The following is a 13,557-nucleotide window of genomic DNA, read 5'->3' as shown; positions in this document are numbered from 1 at the left end:
GGAAACCACAGCACACAGAACAAGAACACCAAGTTCAGACTCACCCACCCACATGACACACACACACTCGAAAATCTCAGCTAACTAGAGATCTCAATACACATCCCTAGCTATAAAGCATATTCCTGATCAACTAACTCGAAGTGCTCTGTTATCATTGATTAACTTATGTATTCTGTGCTCTTGCTCTCTCCTCGCAATTTATCCTAAAAATCATATAGGTACCACGGAAGCGGCCGAGGAGGACTACGACGTCCTAATTATAATAACGCTTCTCGTCGTCTCGTCCCTAATCTGTCTCCTATGCATACTCTGTCACTCCAGAAGAAGCCGTAGGAACCATGTCCGCCAACTGGGCCTACATCGGAATGCACATTACGACTCGCAGACCAGTGCCACGGGTGAGTTCCATAAGACACCATTTTATGCGGCATATACGTTTTATCAACCATTTTGCTTTATGTTCCCCATAGGTTTTCTTTGAGTGTGGTTTTATTTAATTTGTTTTCAAGGTAATCTTTTTTTTTGTTTTCTTACTTTTTTGTTTCTTACTTAAGAAATTAACATGCAGCACTTTGATTCAATTAGTATTATCACATTTTAAATTTACGTTGAACATATTGTAGGGATTTTCCACTGATAAGCAACCTAATGAAATATAATACCATTTATATAACTTTTTTATGTTTTAATCCCCTTTCTCGTGGAGCAGCGGGTCTCAGCTCCAGTCGCAGGCATCTGCAGAGTGGTGGCGCCAGCATTGCGGGTAGTTTGCATGGGATCAACAGTGGCAACCTGATCATCCCGCCAGCTCCACTTCCGCCCACCAGTGTGCCGCCGCCGCCACACATCTGCATCGCCGGCGTTGACATGGGAATGGGTATGGGGATGGGACACGGGCTGATGTCCAACGGGGAGGACGACGACGACGATCTGGAGCTCGACGAGGACCAGCTGGACGCGGACATTTTCATCAACGATGTGCACTTCGATGAGGACAACATCGATCATGTCAACCAAATGGCGAACGTCTAACGATGGTTCGGTGCGGTTTTAGGCACTTTTATCGCAACCTTCAGTTTCGGTTTTAAAACGCATTTAGAATAAGGCTATCTACATACATAGGTAATGGCGAACGAAGCAACTTTGCAGAGCAAGAACAGTAGATTACAAACACTCCCACAGTGCAAACTGACACACAGACACAGGATACAGTGAAACACGAGTACAGTAAAACCGGGAGGCGAGCAGAAACAGAAATTCAAAAGTTAACAATACCTAAAAGACAAGAAATTATGCAAAAATGCGAATTGATTAAGACGTAAATTTAATAACGAGCGAAACGGGATGGCTAGTAGCATTAGAGATGGACAGATAGAGCGGAATCTAAGCTAATTAAGTACAGTAGGGCGAGCATATTGTAGTTGCGATAACACGATTAGCCAGCAGCGTTTCACATAGGGGATGATAGGCGATGGATGAATAAGAAACCAATAACAGCTACATTTAATAACTATATTATACACATAGCGAAATACGTACGGCGGAGCGGAGAGAGCGCACAAAAAGCACAGGCCGATGGGCGGATGTGAAGAAAGCAAGGGGAAGCCGTGCGGCGGAAACGGAAACGAGCCAAAAATAGTGGAGCGGAAGTGCATGTACGAATCATTTTCATAGCCACAAGAGACCGCAGACAAGACGAAAAATAAAATAAAGTTGTTGATTTTTATATTTGATACGAGTAATATTTAGGTGAAGCATAAATTGAATTAATTATACAACAGAAAAAACGAAGACGAAATAACGTTGATAAAAAACAATACACACAATTCGCAAAACCGATAGATAAACCAATAATGAATAACGGCAGCAACATACTAAAGGGCATAAAACAATAATAATTAATTATCTTTACATACGCGCATGACTTTTTATTTACACATTTTGTACAAAAAATCTTCGACCCTTGAGGCTACACAAATCAAACTTACAACAACAAAAAGGAGAAGACGAAATAATGCATAAATAAAAGAATTAGTGACTATCAAAACTGTATCTTCCAGCAAAGAATAAAAGCCAAGAGTTTAATGACGCTAAATCGAAAAGTTTATATGAGAATAAAAAGGAATTTGAATAAATTACTTATAGTGGCCCCAAAGATGGAAAATGATTGCGAGAAATGGAAATTAAATAAATTCAAAGATTTTTGTCTATTTAAGCACATTTTTATAAACATTTAAGGCGAACAAGAATATTTATAAAAATGTATACGCTAAAGGGAATGATAATAATAAAGTAAATTATACAAAAGCTAAACACAAAAACTAAATACAGGAAACCCAATATTAAGTTTCTTTTTTCGTTGGGTCGAATTCTATTTGACGATTAACTTTTAAATGAACTATTATTTTATTGTAGTTTATCAACTTTTTACACATGCAATCCTGTTGGGAAGTTAAAGATGCTTTTAGTTGAAATAAGTTTTCTCCGTTTTGGAGCTAAATGATAAATTCCCAGAAATTTCCAAGAATAAATAATAATTATTGGTTTCATAGCGCACGTACGTTTTGCAAAGAAAATTGAGGAAATTAAAGAATACGGCTTAAATCAGCGATGGAAATTAAAAAAATCCCGTTTGACGTAAAAACGATTAATAATAAAGGTATGTAGGTGTTACAAAAATGCTACACTAATTAAAAAAAAGAATGATAAAAAAGCTAAAATAAATACAATTACATTGATGAAGTAAACCGTTGTTAAATTGTTGCATAAAAAGCATAATGATCAAGAACTCCTAGGACTTAATTCGTATAAATAAACTTTAGTTTAAGTGTACAAATTTTGTTGTTGTATTACATTAAAACCGAACAGAAAACCCAGAAGCGAAGAATTCAATTAGTTAATAAAAACTCTAAATTTGTGTTCTAGCAATAAAAATTAAACATAAATTTAAAGAAAAATAGTACGAAAACGTAAAGCTAATAAAAAGTTTGAAAAAGAATGTCCCCAACAAAAAACCTATCCCAAAACCAAAAAAAAATAATGTTCTAAACTAAAATGTTTACTAAAGTAACACAAAGTTAAACTAAAACACCCCCAAAAAGCAAATGTTAAAATTACAATTAAACCTATAAATAAGACACTCAAAGAAAGGAGTCAAACACATTCGAATTGAGAGACGTTTCTCAAATTTCAAAACCCGATACAGAAATCAGAAAACCGAATCTCGGGCGCACTTATTGGCAGAGAACATGGCGCCAGTTGCCAAAAAGAGAGATAACCGAATAACAAATAAAATAGTTAAATGATAAATCGCAGAACAAAAATTTCAAATTAAAAGGAAACACCTACAAAAACAATTCCATGTTAACATTAAATATAAATAAAGGTAATTAAATAAATGAATACTAAAACCAATTAAATAAGTCACGTTTTGATTTTATTTTTTGGTGGGATAATTGTTTATTTTTTAATTTTTGTAACTTACTAATTTCTAAAATGCGACCTTCCATAGAATTAAATAGAAATATTGTTATTTGTTATAATTTATTATTGGGGAACTGAATAAACAATAAACGTTAAATTGTCTCATATAATAAACGAAATGCATGCATCATTACATCTTGTCACCGAGCTAGTTTTGAGAATTTATGCGAAACTTCTCAAGCATTTTGTTGATAGCCTCCTCATCGCCATCGATCTTGGCCTTTTCCTGCTGCAACACCTCCTGGAAAGTCTTCTGTTTAGTGCCCACCAAGTAGAAGTCCTCATCGGAAATGGTGACCTGTGCATCGGCACTGGAGGCACTCCCCTCGTAGATGTCCAACGCTTTGAAATCAAAGACTACGATGAGACGGTCAACGGTGGGCTGACCCACAACAAGGCCTCCTCTTCCCCACTCACCCATGCTCTTGATGAGATTACCATCCACATCGGTGAAGTTGAACTGAAACGTGTTGACGACGGTGCGCCGGGCAGGATCCGATTCCTTCAGCTTGTTGCGGATCTTCTCGATGATCTCGTCGCTCTTCATGTTGCAAGTGAACCGGCTGAGTGTCGCTGCTCGACTAATTTAGGTGCTGGGACAGCAATTGAGGCAAACTCTGTGGATTAGCGCTCTGAGAGATTGGCGCTTTGCATAATGCTTAATTAAAGTCAATTTGTTTCATATAGGCATGATTGAAGATATTGATGTGAGGAATGGCTGAGGGCATGAGAAAAAACTGCAAGCGCTTTGGGGTCAGTAGGTATATTTCGGCAGCTCAAATAAGACCACCAACTAAAACTAACTAGGTGTGAAAGTCAATTGCTTATATGGTCTAGGGCTTCCAAAGCTTCAGCAGGCCGTCCTCACTGTAGCTGGCCAGCAGATTTTGATGCGGATGATGTGTCAGGCCAATGACGTCCTTTTCATGAACCTGTGGAATAAATATCATATTTAAACTCAGTTTGAAAACAACTAGTTCAAAGAGCAGCTTACGTTCAAAGTACGTTCAAGTTTGCCGGACGAGACGGAGAAGCAGTAAAGCACCTGATCCTCTCCAGCGCAGTATATGAACTCTCCTCGCGGCGAAAGAGTGGCTGAGATAAAGGCTCCGCCCTCGCGCTTACCCGACGAGAAGGATCGCACAATCTGGCCCTGCATGTTCATAATGACTACCGTGTTGGATCTGTTGCAGACAATGAAGTGCTCGGGATTCTTAGGCAGGATGAGGACTGTGTTTACGGCCAACTCGTTGCCAAGGGGCTTGTACGTGGCCACGCACTCGGTCGTTTTAAGGGACCAAACCTTTACTGTGCCGTCGGAAGATGCGCTGAGCACGCTGTGTCCGTCAGGCGTAAAGGTGGCTTCGTTCACGAAGGAGGAGTGCCCCTTAAACTCCTTCAGCATCTTTCCTGACTTTAGCCCATGCAGCCTAACCGTGTAGTCAAAGGACGCGCTGAGAACCTGGCTGTTATCTCGCGAGAACTGCAGACAGGTGATTCCCTTGGTGTGGGCTTTCTCGAATTTACGCAAACACTGACCGGTGATGATGCGCCACACCTTGATTTGGCCATCCTGTGCGCCCGATGCCACCATCTCGGAATCTCGTGAAAAGTTCAACGCCAGCACCGCCTGTTCCATCATCATGAACTGGTCCTGCGCCTGGTACTTGAGATCCTTTCTCACCTTGCCGGTGGTAAAGTTCCACACCTCAAGGAAACCGTCCACACTGCCCGTTATCAGATACTGACCATCCGGCGAGAACTGTGCGCACTCAACGTGCGACTTTTGGCCAAATTTGATTTGTCGAAACAGCTGGGTGGGATACATTTCTTCTTCCTGGTCCTTCATCGCCGCCTTTCCGCGGAACAAATCAATGGTGGTGCCGGGCGGAAGGAGTCCCTGGTGCTGTTGCCATTTAAGAGCCTGTCCCAGGAGTGCCAAGAGCCTGGAGGAGGGCACCACATGCACCTCGCCACTCAGCTCTTGGGCAATGACCGTGCGCCGCTTCTCCTTGCTACTCCCCTCCGCATAGGCTTCCCTGGGATCGAAGTAAGCGCGCTGCAGCATATTTTCTACAGACAAATATATCAATTAGGAATCACAAACTCTAATGAAACCTTAGAATGGCTTATATTTTACCCAAATGGATGTATCGTTCCGGCTCCTGCTGCTTCAACATGGTCATGGGATCCGTTTGGCGGAGCAGAGATCTTGCTGCGCCGAGTTCTCTGAGCTCGATCAGCTCGAGGACTATTTGCTCGTACAGATTGAGCAGCTTCTTATCCGGTAATTTGAGGGACTGGGTCACTTTTAGCACGGTGTCCCAGTGCCCGTTGGAGATGTCCTGCACAAAGCCATCCACGCTGTCCACCGTATTCAGGGAGACGCCTGTTTCCTCCTGAAAGTTTAAGATCATTGAAAGACCAACTCTCTTTGCGGGGTGTAAGTACTAACCTGTAACGTTTGCAGGGTCTTCATAAGGTTGGACTCCTTAAGATACTGCTGGATGAGCCGAATCACACTTTGTTTGGGGGGGTAAATCACGGATATAGTAAACACTGGTTGGTGTTGGTTGATTTGCAATACTTACTCGGCAGATTCGATTTCTATGGACATCTCTTACTAATTTCCCGGCTTAAGATTCCTTTAAAAAATAAGTTTTAATACAGGTTTATACAAATTTACAATAATATTGATAAAAATGCGTCGTCGTAGGGATGGCGAAAAACCGATACAGCAAAGAACAGCTGACCGTCATCGTTATCGCCGACAGCTGATTCTCAGCATAGGCAAAGAGTAATTTCATTTCACAACGTTAAATAAAATAAATAAGAGGCCATAAAAGTTGTTAGCAACAAGTGTTTAATTTTATTGCTATCAGTGGTGTTTGTAATTAATAAAATTGCATAAGCACGAATGTCCAGCAAGCACATGTGGCAGAGAAACATTATATCATTTATAGGTAATTCACCCAGCATTGCCTTAAATTGAAATTCTTTGCAAATATGTATGTTAAAACATTACCGGCAATAGAATACGCACACACACACATACAGTTGCCGATCAGCCGGTTGACAAAAACAAACATAACGATAGAAAACGCCGATTAAAAAAAAAAAGAAACAAATGGCGATGTTCCCGCTCTTTTTGGTTTTCGGCGGTAAACGATCTCACCAGGCGGGTTGAATCAGTCACCATTTGCCCGCCGCCGTGTACAGTACTCCATTGAATCCAGAACAGCCAACTCCAACCACGATCCGTTGCTGCAGTGCTGTACCCGAACCAGATAGTAAAACTTCCACTCTCACGTGCAGATCGCCGATTGTCCGGACTGATGGCGGAGGCAGCATCCTGTGCCCGAAAGGGGACCAAGTACGCCGAGGGCACCCAGCCCTTCACCGTCCTCATCGAGGGCAACATCGGCAGCGGGAAGACCACGTATTTGAACCACTTCGAGAAGTACAAGAACGACATTTGCCTGCTGACCGAGCCCGTCGAGAAGTGGCGCAACGTCAACGGGGTAAATCTGCTGGAGCTGATGTACAAGGATCCCAAGAAGTGGGCCATGCCCTTTCAGAGTTATGTCACGCTGACCATGCTGCAGTCGCACACCGCCCCAACCAACAAGAAGCTAAAAATAATGGAGCGCTCCATATTTAGCGCTCGGTAAGTGCATTATTCCCGTCGTCCGGTTTAACCAGAAACGCTAATTTTATCCATTACCCATCGCGCCGCAGCTATTGCTTCGTGGAGAACATGCGACGGAACGGCTCGCTGGAGCAGGGCATGTACAATACGCTGGAGGAGTGGTACAAGTTCATCGAAGAGTCCATTCACGTGCAGGCGGACCTCATCATTTATTTGCGCACCTCGCCGGAGGTGGCACACGAGCGCATCCGGCAGCGGGCCCGCTCAGAGGAGAGCTGCGTGCCGCTTAAGTACCTTCAGGAGCTGCATGAGTTGCACGAGGACTGGTTGATACACCAGAGACGCCCGCAGTCGTGCAAGGTAGTTTCTAGACAGCTCACATCTACCAAAGCCGCTAAATATGCATTTCTCCTCAGGTCCTAGTCCTCGATGCCGATCTGAACCTGGAAAACATTGGCAGCGAGTACCAGCGCTCGGAGAGCAGCATATTCGACGCCATCTCAAGTAACCAACAGCCCTCGCCGGTTCTGGTGTCGCCCAGCAAGCGCCAGAGGGTCGCCAGATAACCATTATCCCATTAGTACCTAATTGTGTGTAGTACAGACGTTTAAAATAATAATTTAAGAGGCCTAGACGAGCCGATTCGCGGGACAAAGGCAGAAACTGATATAACTTACATTTCGAGCCCCTGATTAACACATTCGTATATTAACAATTATAATCCACATTATATTCTCTTCACAGCAACTAACTAGTATGTAAGCTCAAAATATTGTAATAAAAACTGTGAAAGGCAAGGCACCTACTATTTTTGTGTTAGCATTTCAGTTCACTTGCATTTTAACTATATTGTGTTGGACAAAGAAATCATTAAATGCGAAGCGTTGCCTTCCCTAACTTTGATTTTTGTTTTCTTTGTCTGTGTAAGTACTACATTTAAAAGCGGCGTGACCTTATCGCTTCATGTCTCTCCTTTAGTATAATTACTCTTCTGATTTTTTATTTATACCCACTAAGACACAACCATTTGTTGAGTTAACTTGCTTTATATAAATGTATATAGTTGTTCTCTCTATTGGGCTTACTTAAATGCTACAGCTTAATTAGGACATCTCAATGGGAGCACTCCTTCTGTGCTGCGAGCGAGGATGCCGTTCCTGAGGGCGGTCACTTGGGTCCGTTCATGATTCCTGGACGGACGCCGGGTATAGTGCCCAGTGGAGGCGGTGGTCCCATCATGGCCATGGGATTCATGATCGGTGGCGGACGCATGCCCATCATGGGGTTCATCAGTGGAGGCATGTAGGGCATACCAGGCATTCCCGGACGCGGCGGAGCCCCCATGTTGGGCGGTGGAATGGACACGCCCGCCGGCTTGGGAGGCGCTCCTCCTGGTCCGCCAGCAAACGGATTGTTCGTGATCTTGCCCGCTTTGAAGGCGGCGGTGGTGGCGTCAATCAAATGCTGCGCCTGTTCCTCCATCCACTTTTGGTAGTAGAACTTCACATTGTCGCGGTGCTTGCGGCCGGTGCAGTGGGTTTTCCGCACGGAGGGCGAGTCGTGGGTCAAGTAGGTGTCGCAGTAGTCGCAATAGTACTTTGGCATTGCGCTAATTTATTTATCTTAGCATGGAAATTGGGTCCACTGTAGTTTTATTTATTTTTTCGCAGTCGTATGACCGTATTTCGACAAGGGTTATAAGCTACTGTGACATGCTGTTGTCTGGCAACCCTGCCGCTGCGTTATCGATATGTTTAACAGCAACATTCAGTTTGAAACTCGTGGAGGAATTCGATTTGGTTATGTTAGCTTGCACTATATATTTTTTATATATTCAAACAGATAAAACATAAAAATAAATATAAATATAAATCATGCTTTCTATATCAATGTTTTGTGTTGAATGCCCAATGTGCACTGTTAACTGTTACAGCAAGTAACACACTGTTACTGCACTGTGTGCAGTGCACTGTGTCCTTACTAAGCTAAGCAAAGTTTCGAACCAGAGGCGGTGACATACTCAAGCCGCATGGACGAACGGTCACACAGGCAGATGATTTATCTGCGGCCTCACTGCCCTTGCCTTTTATTGGGCACACTGGCAGTTATTTTGAAACCGGCGAAATACGAAGACGTCAGCGCGGACGGTCGGTTTTTGTAATTTTGCCGGCTAACACACCTTTCGAACGACGCGTAACGGTGGCCGGGCCATTAAAATCGCCACATTCACGGGCAATTCGAGTGCGGCGTGCTAATTATGCGAGGCTGAGAACTAGCCAGAAAAATTTGGGGGGCAGCAATAAACCAGTTGATTTAAACTAGTTTGTGAGTGCGTGTGAAAAGGCCAAGGAATTTGGCCGAAAGTAGTAGACAATAGCTAGGAGGCTGCGACTGCAGAGGATTCAAGTCCAGAAGTTGTCCGACCAGTTTTCGGTGCCCGTGTGCTCGTGCTTGTGTGTGTGTGTGTGCCGGGATTACTTGGATTACCTTTTATTTTATGTTGGCCGGTGCCTTCGAAGCGGAGCGAATGAGTCGGAGCAGCTAGTGTCCGCCAGAGAGATCAAGAGTGCGAGAGCCAGCGAGAGATGCCCTTCGTCCAGCGCGTGGTGCAGCCCGTCAATGTGGCCCAGGCCACGGCGGCCAGTTTGGGCCACGCCTCCGGACGATTCCACTGCACGCCGGGCAAGTGCCGGAACAACAACTGCATTAACAAGCAGTCGCCGGATGGAGAGGTGCCCAATGGCCACGGATCACCCACATCCCTTACCAGGGTGCTGGTTCACCAGGCGCCGGAGGACCAGCCAGTGCCGCCCGCTCCGGCGCCCATGAAGAAGCTAAAGCACCACGTCGAGTTCCTGTCCACCTCGCCCACTCGCCATCAGTCGCAATCCCTGCCCAATTCGCGGCATCCCAGCCAGCAGAGGCCGGCGCTTGGAAGGATCGCCAGTGCACCGCAGTCGCCCACCGCCGGCTCCTCCAAGGTGGTCTCCGGCCACGAGTTCGACTCGATCAGCAACATAACGCTGAGCAACGCATTGCGGCAGCTGGCCAGCTTGGTCCTCATAGCCAGCGACATCTTCGACGACCTGCAGCGGGATCTGCAGGCGGTGGGCGAGCGGGCGGGTCGCGTGCAGCGGAAAATTGCCGCCGTGGAACGACGCGTCTGTGCCTACGATCCGAAAACGGTCACAGTTCGTAAGTAGACCCATTCATCTTCCGCCCTTTCAATCCCAGCTAGGATATAAGTGGGAGCCCCGCCATGTGTGTATTCCCCCCACGATTCGCGCTCAAAGTCAAGTGCGTTATCACGGACGGCTTATCGCCCGTCATCTGCCGCTTTGTATGCGTGGAGTAGCTTCTGTGTGGGTGGCTGTGTTTGGCGGAGAACGTGCTCCAATCTTATCTGCTTTCGCAACACGCGGGGAATTCAATTTGCAAAGGCGCAAAAGGGAGGAGAAGCAAAAATAAATTAGTGGGGGAAGTGGGGAGCAGGTCTTGCTATACCCTATAGCAAAGTGTTTTTGCATTGTTACTGTCTAAAAACAAATACGTATTAACATATTAGATTTAATTTGTTGTCTATTTAATGTTTTCTAAATCAATTGTTTTATTGATTTGATTGCTAGCAATACTAAAATCTAATCATGATATATGATATATTAAACTCCTCCTAAAATCGTCATACCCTGCGAATACCCTTTATCTGAGCATCTCGGTGAAAAGAAACCGAGGGAATACCGAACCAGTGGAAATTAACACCTTGTTTACTTTGTCGCCTCCGCTGTTTTGCTCCACCCTGATGGCCCGATTGCCCCTTTGCCCGTCCTGCCATTATTCCATTATTCCATTATGCCGACTTGGATGAGTGGGTGGGTGGGGCTGGGTGGCCTGTGTTCATGCAATTAGCTTCTTGGCCGCGTCCAGCGGAGGCTTCTACAATTACCAACTAGCTGCGAGCACTTAGATAAGCGGTCTAAAGTCGTTTGGCTCATTGTTTTCGCGACCTTGTGTTAAATACCTTCCCAACACGAATGCCATTTATGTGGCAAGTGCTGCAGTTGTTGTTGTAGCTGTTGTTCTAGTTGCAACAGCAACAGGTTATCTGCAGTGGCTGTCAAACTTCGTGATATGCCCAAATCCGAATTTATTTCCTCGGCTATTCGCACTTTAGCACTTTGCTTCGCTCGGCACTTTATCGCCTTTTCATTTTCATTTTAATTTTCTGCTTGCAATCCGAATTTTGTTTTTCGCTTGAAAAACGTTCAATAACTTTATGAAATCTCAACGGCAGACTGGCGGCGACGCTGACTGCTGCTTTTTCACTCCGACTTGATATTGTTTTGTTGCCATTATTATTGTGCACTTGGCTGCAGACTTGGTTGGCTCTGCGAGGAGCTCGACGTGGCGTACGTGGCGATCCATTGTCAGCTGTCATTTTGCAAGAGCTCACTTTGTTTACGCCCGCCCCTCTGCCGCCGGCTTTTTGCTCCTTGTCAGCTGCCCGAGAGAGCAAAAACCCAGAAAAAAATAACACGAAAACAGCAGCTGCTGCTCTTTGGGCTACTGCATGCGCAATCGAAAACGTCGCACTAATTGCTCAGGTATGAAGCCCAGGAAAAACAAGAGCACCACACTTGGGCTACTACATATGCACATACAGCTGGGGGCACAAAAATAGCAATGCTTATAGTTTAGGCTCATTAAGTACTGCGAATCTTCACAAAAAAAGGAAACATACTAAAATGTAGGTCGATTTTTATATGACCTGAACAATTCCCTAGTATAATAATGACACTAATACTGAGATTCTTATAATAAATTATAATAATAATTACATATTTATTCTGTAGTTAGGCGATTTCCCTCGTTCCCTTTGTCTATTGTTGTTAAATGCACTTGCTGTTTGAGTATTTCGCAAACAAAATTTTAAAAATAAATAATCAAGGATAGACACTCTCCTTCTTATACTTGTTTTCAATTATTTTATTTTACATGTCAGGGTCATCTAAAAATATGCCCAGGTGATAGCCTTCAAAACGGGCGAGCACCTAAAATTGCTTCTAATAATTCAATGATACCATTAAATTTATCTAAAAATGTGACACAAGCTAGCCAAAGTGTTCAAAACAAAAGGTAGTATAAGCTTAAGATGGCTATAATGTTCCAAAAACCCAACTTAACTGGCATAATAAAAATTATTATTAAGGCAACAAAGAACCCCTGGCACAGCTATTATTTTCACCTTAACTGTGGGTTGTTAATTTTGAAATTTGCAATTGCCTCGGAAGGAGTGGACACTCCACTCCACTTCGATTCCCCTCACCTGTTCCTTTGTGCCGCAGCCATTAATGTGCTCATATTAGAAATGCCATTACATCGCGCCATTTGCGGCGACTGCTGGGCTAACCACCACTCGGAAAAGTGCCTCTTTTCCTGGGCCAGTGCAGCCAAGCGTGCGAAGCAGTTGCCGAGGGTAATTCCCATTCGTTCTCCGGCTGTTTCTGCTGCGGGCCTACGGGTAACCATGGCCAACTACCGCCAATGAACTACTCACTATATCTGCCAATCGATCGACCATATTGCCGGGCCACAACATGTTGCAGGGGAAGCTAAAGAAATATAGTTGGAAGTACGTGAGCGGCATGGACAACCGGCGAATTGTTTGGGCCCAGCAGGCGCTTTTCGCAAAAGCAGGCCCTTTGAAGACCGCAAATGCCGCTGTCCACTTACGCACTTGCCCACTTCGGACACTCACTGCTCACTGGAAACTTGATCCCGGGCGGAGGACACATGTGCGTGGGCATCCCGGACGAAACTGAGATACTACATACTTAGATGCCCAGTCACACAGGCGCACACATGGCCAGATTGTCTTCAGCAGGAAACGAGCATTTGTAATTACAGCCACAGTGGGGCATAAATAACGCGAGGCCAAAAAGATACGGCCCGCATCCGAGAGATACACGAAAAGCCGAAACCGAAAAACCTGTTCCCACCTGCAGCATTGCGTGTGTGTATGGGTGTGAGTGTGCCTCAAAAACTAAACAAACAAGCCAACGAAAAATACAGCCAGCTATGAAAATGCCTCGTCTACACAGTCCGAAAAAAAAATGAAAGAGAGAAAGATACAAGCTGCTGGTATCCAGAGATACAGTATCTATAGGTCTATATGGCTCTGTCTGCCCGCGAGAATGTACTTCGTTTTTGTCTTAGCCAGCCACGCATTATTTTTCAAGTGCGCTGATGAGCATTTGATTGTTGCAGTCAAACTTTGCCCGGGGCTCCCCCTTTTTTCCCCCATTTTGGGGCCAATCCAATCCACTCAGCTGCGGTTGGTTTTGCCATCGCTGCGTCTGAAATTCTGACTGGGCTCCTCTTGTTTATTTTCCCAACATTTTTCTCTCACTTGAAGCGCAAAACCG

General features: G+C 44.6%; 6 protein-coding genes across 13 annotated transcripts in view; 3 read left to right on the top strand and 3 right to left on the bottom strand.

Moving 5' to 3' along the window:
- The window catches only part of LOC117144220 (cubilin), a 46,443-nt gene extending 43,036 nt beyond the window's left edge, over positions 1-3,407 (top strand). For 2 of the 6 annotated variants that reach the window (XR_004459633.1, XM_033309275.1), the window contains exons 17-19: positions 222-401; positions 474-512; positions 713-800. Coding sequence is in view for 3 of the 6 variants with exons in the window: in XM_033309275.1 (XP_033165166.1) it covers positions 222-401; positions 474-484 (191 nt within the window). In the remaining 3 variants the exon portion in view is untranslated. Of the gene's footprint in view, positions 1-221; positions 402-473; positions 513-712 lie in introns of those variants that run through there. The other 4 variants (XM_033309274.1, XM_033309273.1, XR_004459634.1 and 1 more) reach the window with 3 other exon arrangements.
- A 107-nt stretch (positions 3,408-3,514) lies between these two features.
- On the bottom strand, positions 3,515-4,132 carry LOC117143302. 2 transcript variants are annotated; one of them, XM_033307909.1, is made up of 2 exons: positions 3,904-4,132; positions 3,515-3,828 (listed from the first exon to the last, which is right to left on the bottom strand). In XM_033307909.1, exons 1-2 carry the CDS (start codon positions 4,031-4,033, stop codon positions 3,635-3,637), a joined length of 324 nt encoding a protein of 107 aa, XP_033163800.1. In that variant the 5' UTR covers positions 4,034-4,132; the 3' UTR covers positions 3,515-3,634. The 2 variants fall into 2 exon arrangements, with proteins under 2 accessions (XP_033163800.1, XP_033163799.1); XM_033307908.1 differs by having other exon boundaries at positions 3,518-3,843.
- A 101-nt stretch (positions 4,133-4,233) lies between these two features.
- On the bottom strand, positions 4,234-6,214 carry LOC117143299 (WD40 repeat-containing protein SMU1). The gene is made up of 5 exons (XM_033307904.1): positions 6,078-6,214; positions 5,942-6,008; positions 5,627-5,885; positions 4,481-5,559; positions 4,234-4,418 (listed from the first exon to the last, which is right to left on the bottom strand). Exons 1-5 carry the CDS (start codon positions 6,101-6,103, stop codon positions 4,320-4,322), a joined length of 1,530 nt encoding a protein of 509 aa, XP_033163795.1. The 5' UTR covers positions 6,104-6,214; the 3' UTR covers positions 4,234-4,319.
- Positions 6,215-6,287: 73 nt separating this feature from the next.
- Positions 6,288-7,936, top strand: LOC117143300 (deoxynucleoside kinase). Its single transcript, XM_033307905.1, has 4 exons — positions 6,288-6,449; positions 6,802-7,153; positions 7,225-7,495; positions 7,552-7,936. Exons 1-4 carry the CDS (start codon positions 6,404-6,406, stop codon positions 7,699-7,701), a joined length of 819 nt encoding a protein of 272 aa, XP_033163796.1. The 5' UTR covers positions 6,288-6,403; the 3' UTR covers positions 7,702-7,936.
- A 225-nt stretch (positions 7,937-8,161) lies between these two features.
- Positions 8,162-8,842, bottom strand: LOC117143301 (U1 small nuclear ribonucleoprotein C). Its single transcript, XM_033307906.1, has one exon. It carries the CDS (start codon positions 8,738-8,740, stop codon positions 8,303-8,305), a length of 438 nt encoding a protein of 145 aa, XP_033163797.1. The 5' UTR covers positions 8,741-8,842; the 3' UTR covers positions 8,162-8,302.
- Positions 8,843-9,245: 403 nt separating this feature from the next.
- LOC117143102 overlaps positions 9,246-13,557 on the top strand; it is a 38,208-nt gene continuing 33,896 nt past the window's right edge. For both annotated transcript variants that reach the window (XM_033307582.1, XM_033307583.1), the window contains exon 1: positions 9,246-10,330. In XM_033307582.1, the coding sequence (XP_033163473.1) occupies positions 9,721-10,330 (610 nt within the window). In that variant the 5' untranslated portion in view covers positions 9,246-9,720. The remainder of the gene's footprint in view (positions 10,331-13,557) is intronic.

The sequence above is a fragment of the Drosophila mauritiana genome, chromosome 3R (assembly GCF_004382145.1).
Source record: "Drosophila mauritiana strain mau12 chromosome 3R, ASM438214v1, whole genome shotgun sequence".
NCBI classification, from domain to species: domain Eukaryota; kingdom Metazoa; phylum Arthropoda; class Insecta; order Diptera; family Drosophilidae; genus Drosophila; species Drosophila mauritiana.
The sequence above is the reverse complement of the archived record's forward strand: the minus strand, read 5'-3'. Positions and strand labels throughout refer to the sequence as shown.

Bases quoted from the DNA above. Each gene is read 5' to 3' on its own strand.
- LOC117143301 (XM_033307906.1), bottom strand. From the start codon at position 8,740: ATGCCAAAGTACTATTGCGACTACTGCGACACCTACTTGACCCACGAC.
- LOC117143300 (XM_033307905.1), top strand. From the start codon at position 6,404: ATGTCCAGCAAGCACATGTGGCAGAGAAACATTATATCATTTATAG. The intron at 6,450-6,801 runs GTAATTCACCCA...TCTCACGTGCAG, and splicing joins AAACATTATATCATTTATAG to ATCGCCGATTGTCCGGACTG. The intron at 7,154-7,224 runs GTAAGTGCATTA...ATCGCGCCGCAG, and splicing joins CGCTCCATATTTAGCGCTCG to CTATTGCTTCGTGGAGAACA.
- LOC117143299 (XM_033307904.1), bottom strand. From the start codon at position 6,103: ATGTCCATAGAAATCGAATCTGCCGA. The intron at 5,886-5,941 runs GTTAGTACTTAC...TTAAACTTTCAG, and splicing joins AGACCCTGCAAACGTTACAG to GAGGAAACAGGCGTCTCCCT. The intron at 5,560-5,626 runs GTAAAATATAAG...ATTTGTCTGTAG, and splicing joins GGAACGATACATCCATTTGG to AAAATATGCTGCAGCGCGCT.
- LOC117143302 (XM_033307908.1), bottom strand. From the start codon at position 4,033: ATGAAGAGCGACGAGATCATCGAGAAGATCCGCAACAAGCTGAAGGAA. The intron at 3,844-3,903 runs GTGAGTGGGGAA...GTCTCATCGTAG, and splicing joins TAATCTCATCAAGAGCATGG to TCTTTGATTTCAAAGCGTTG.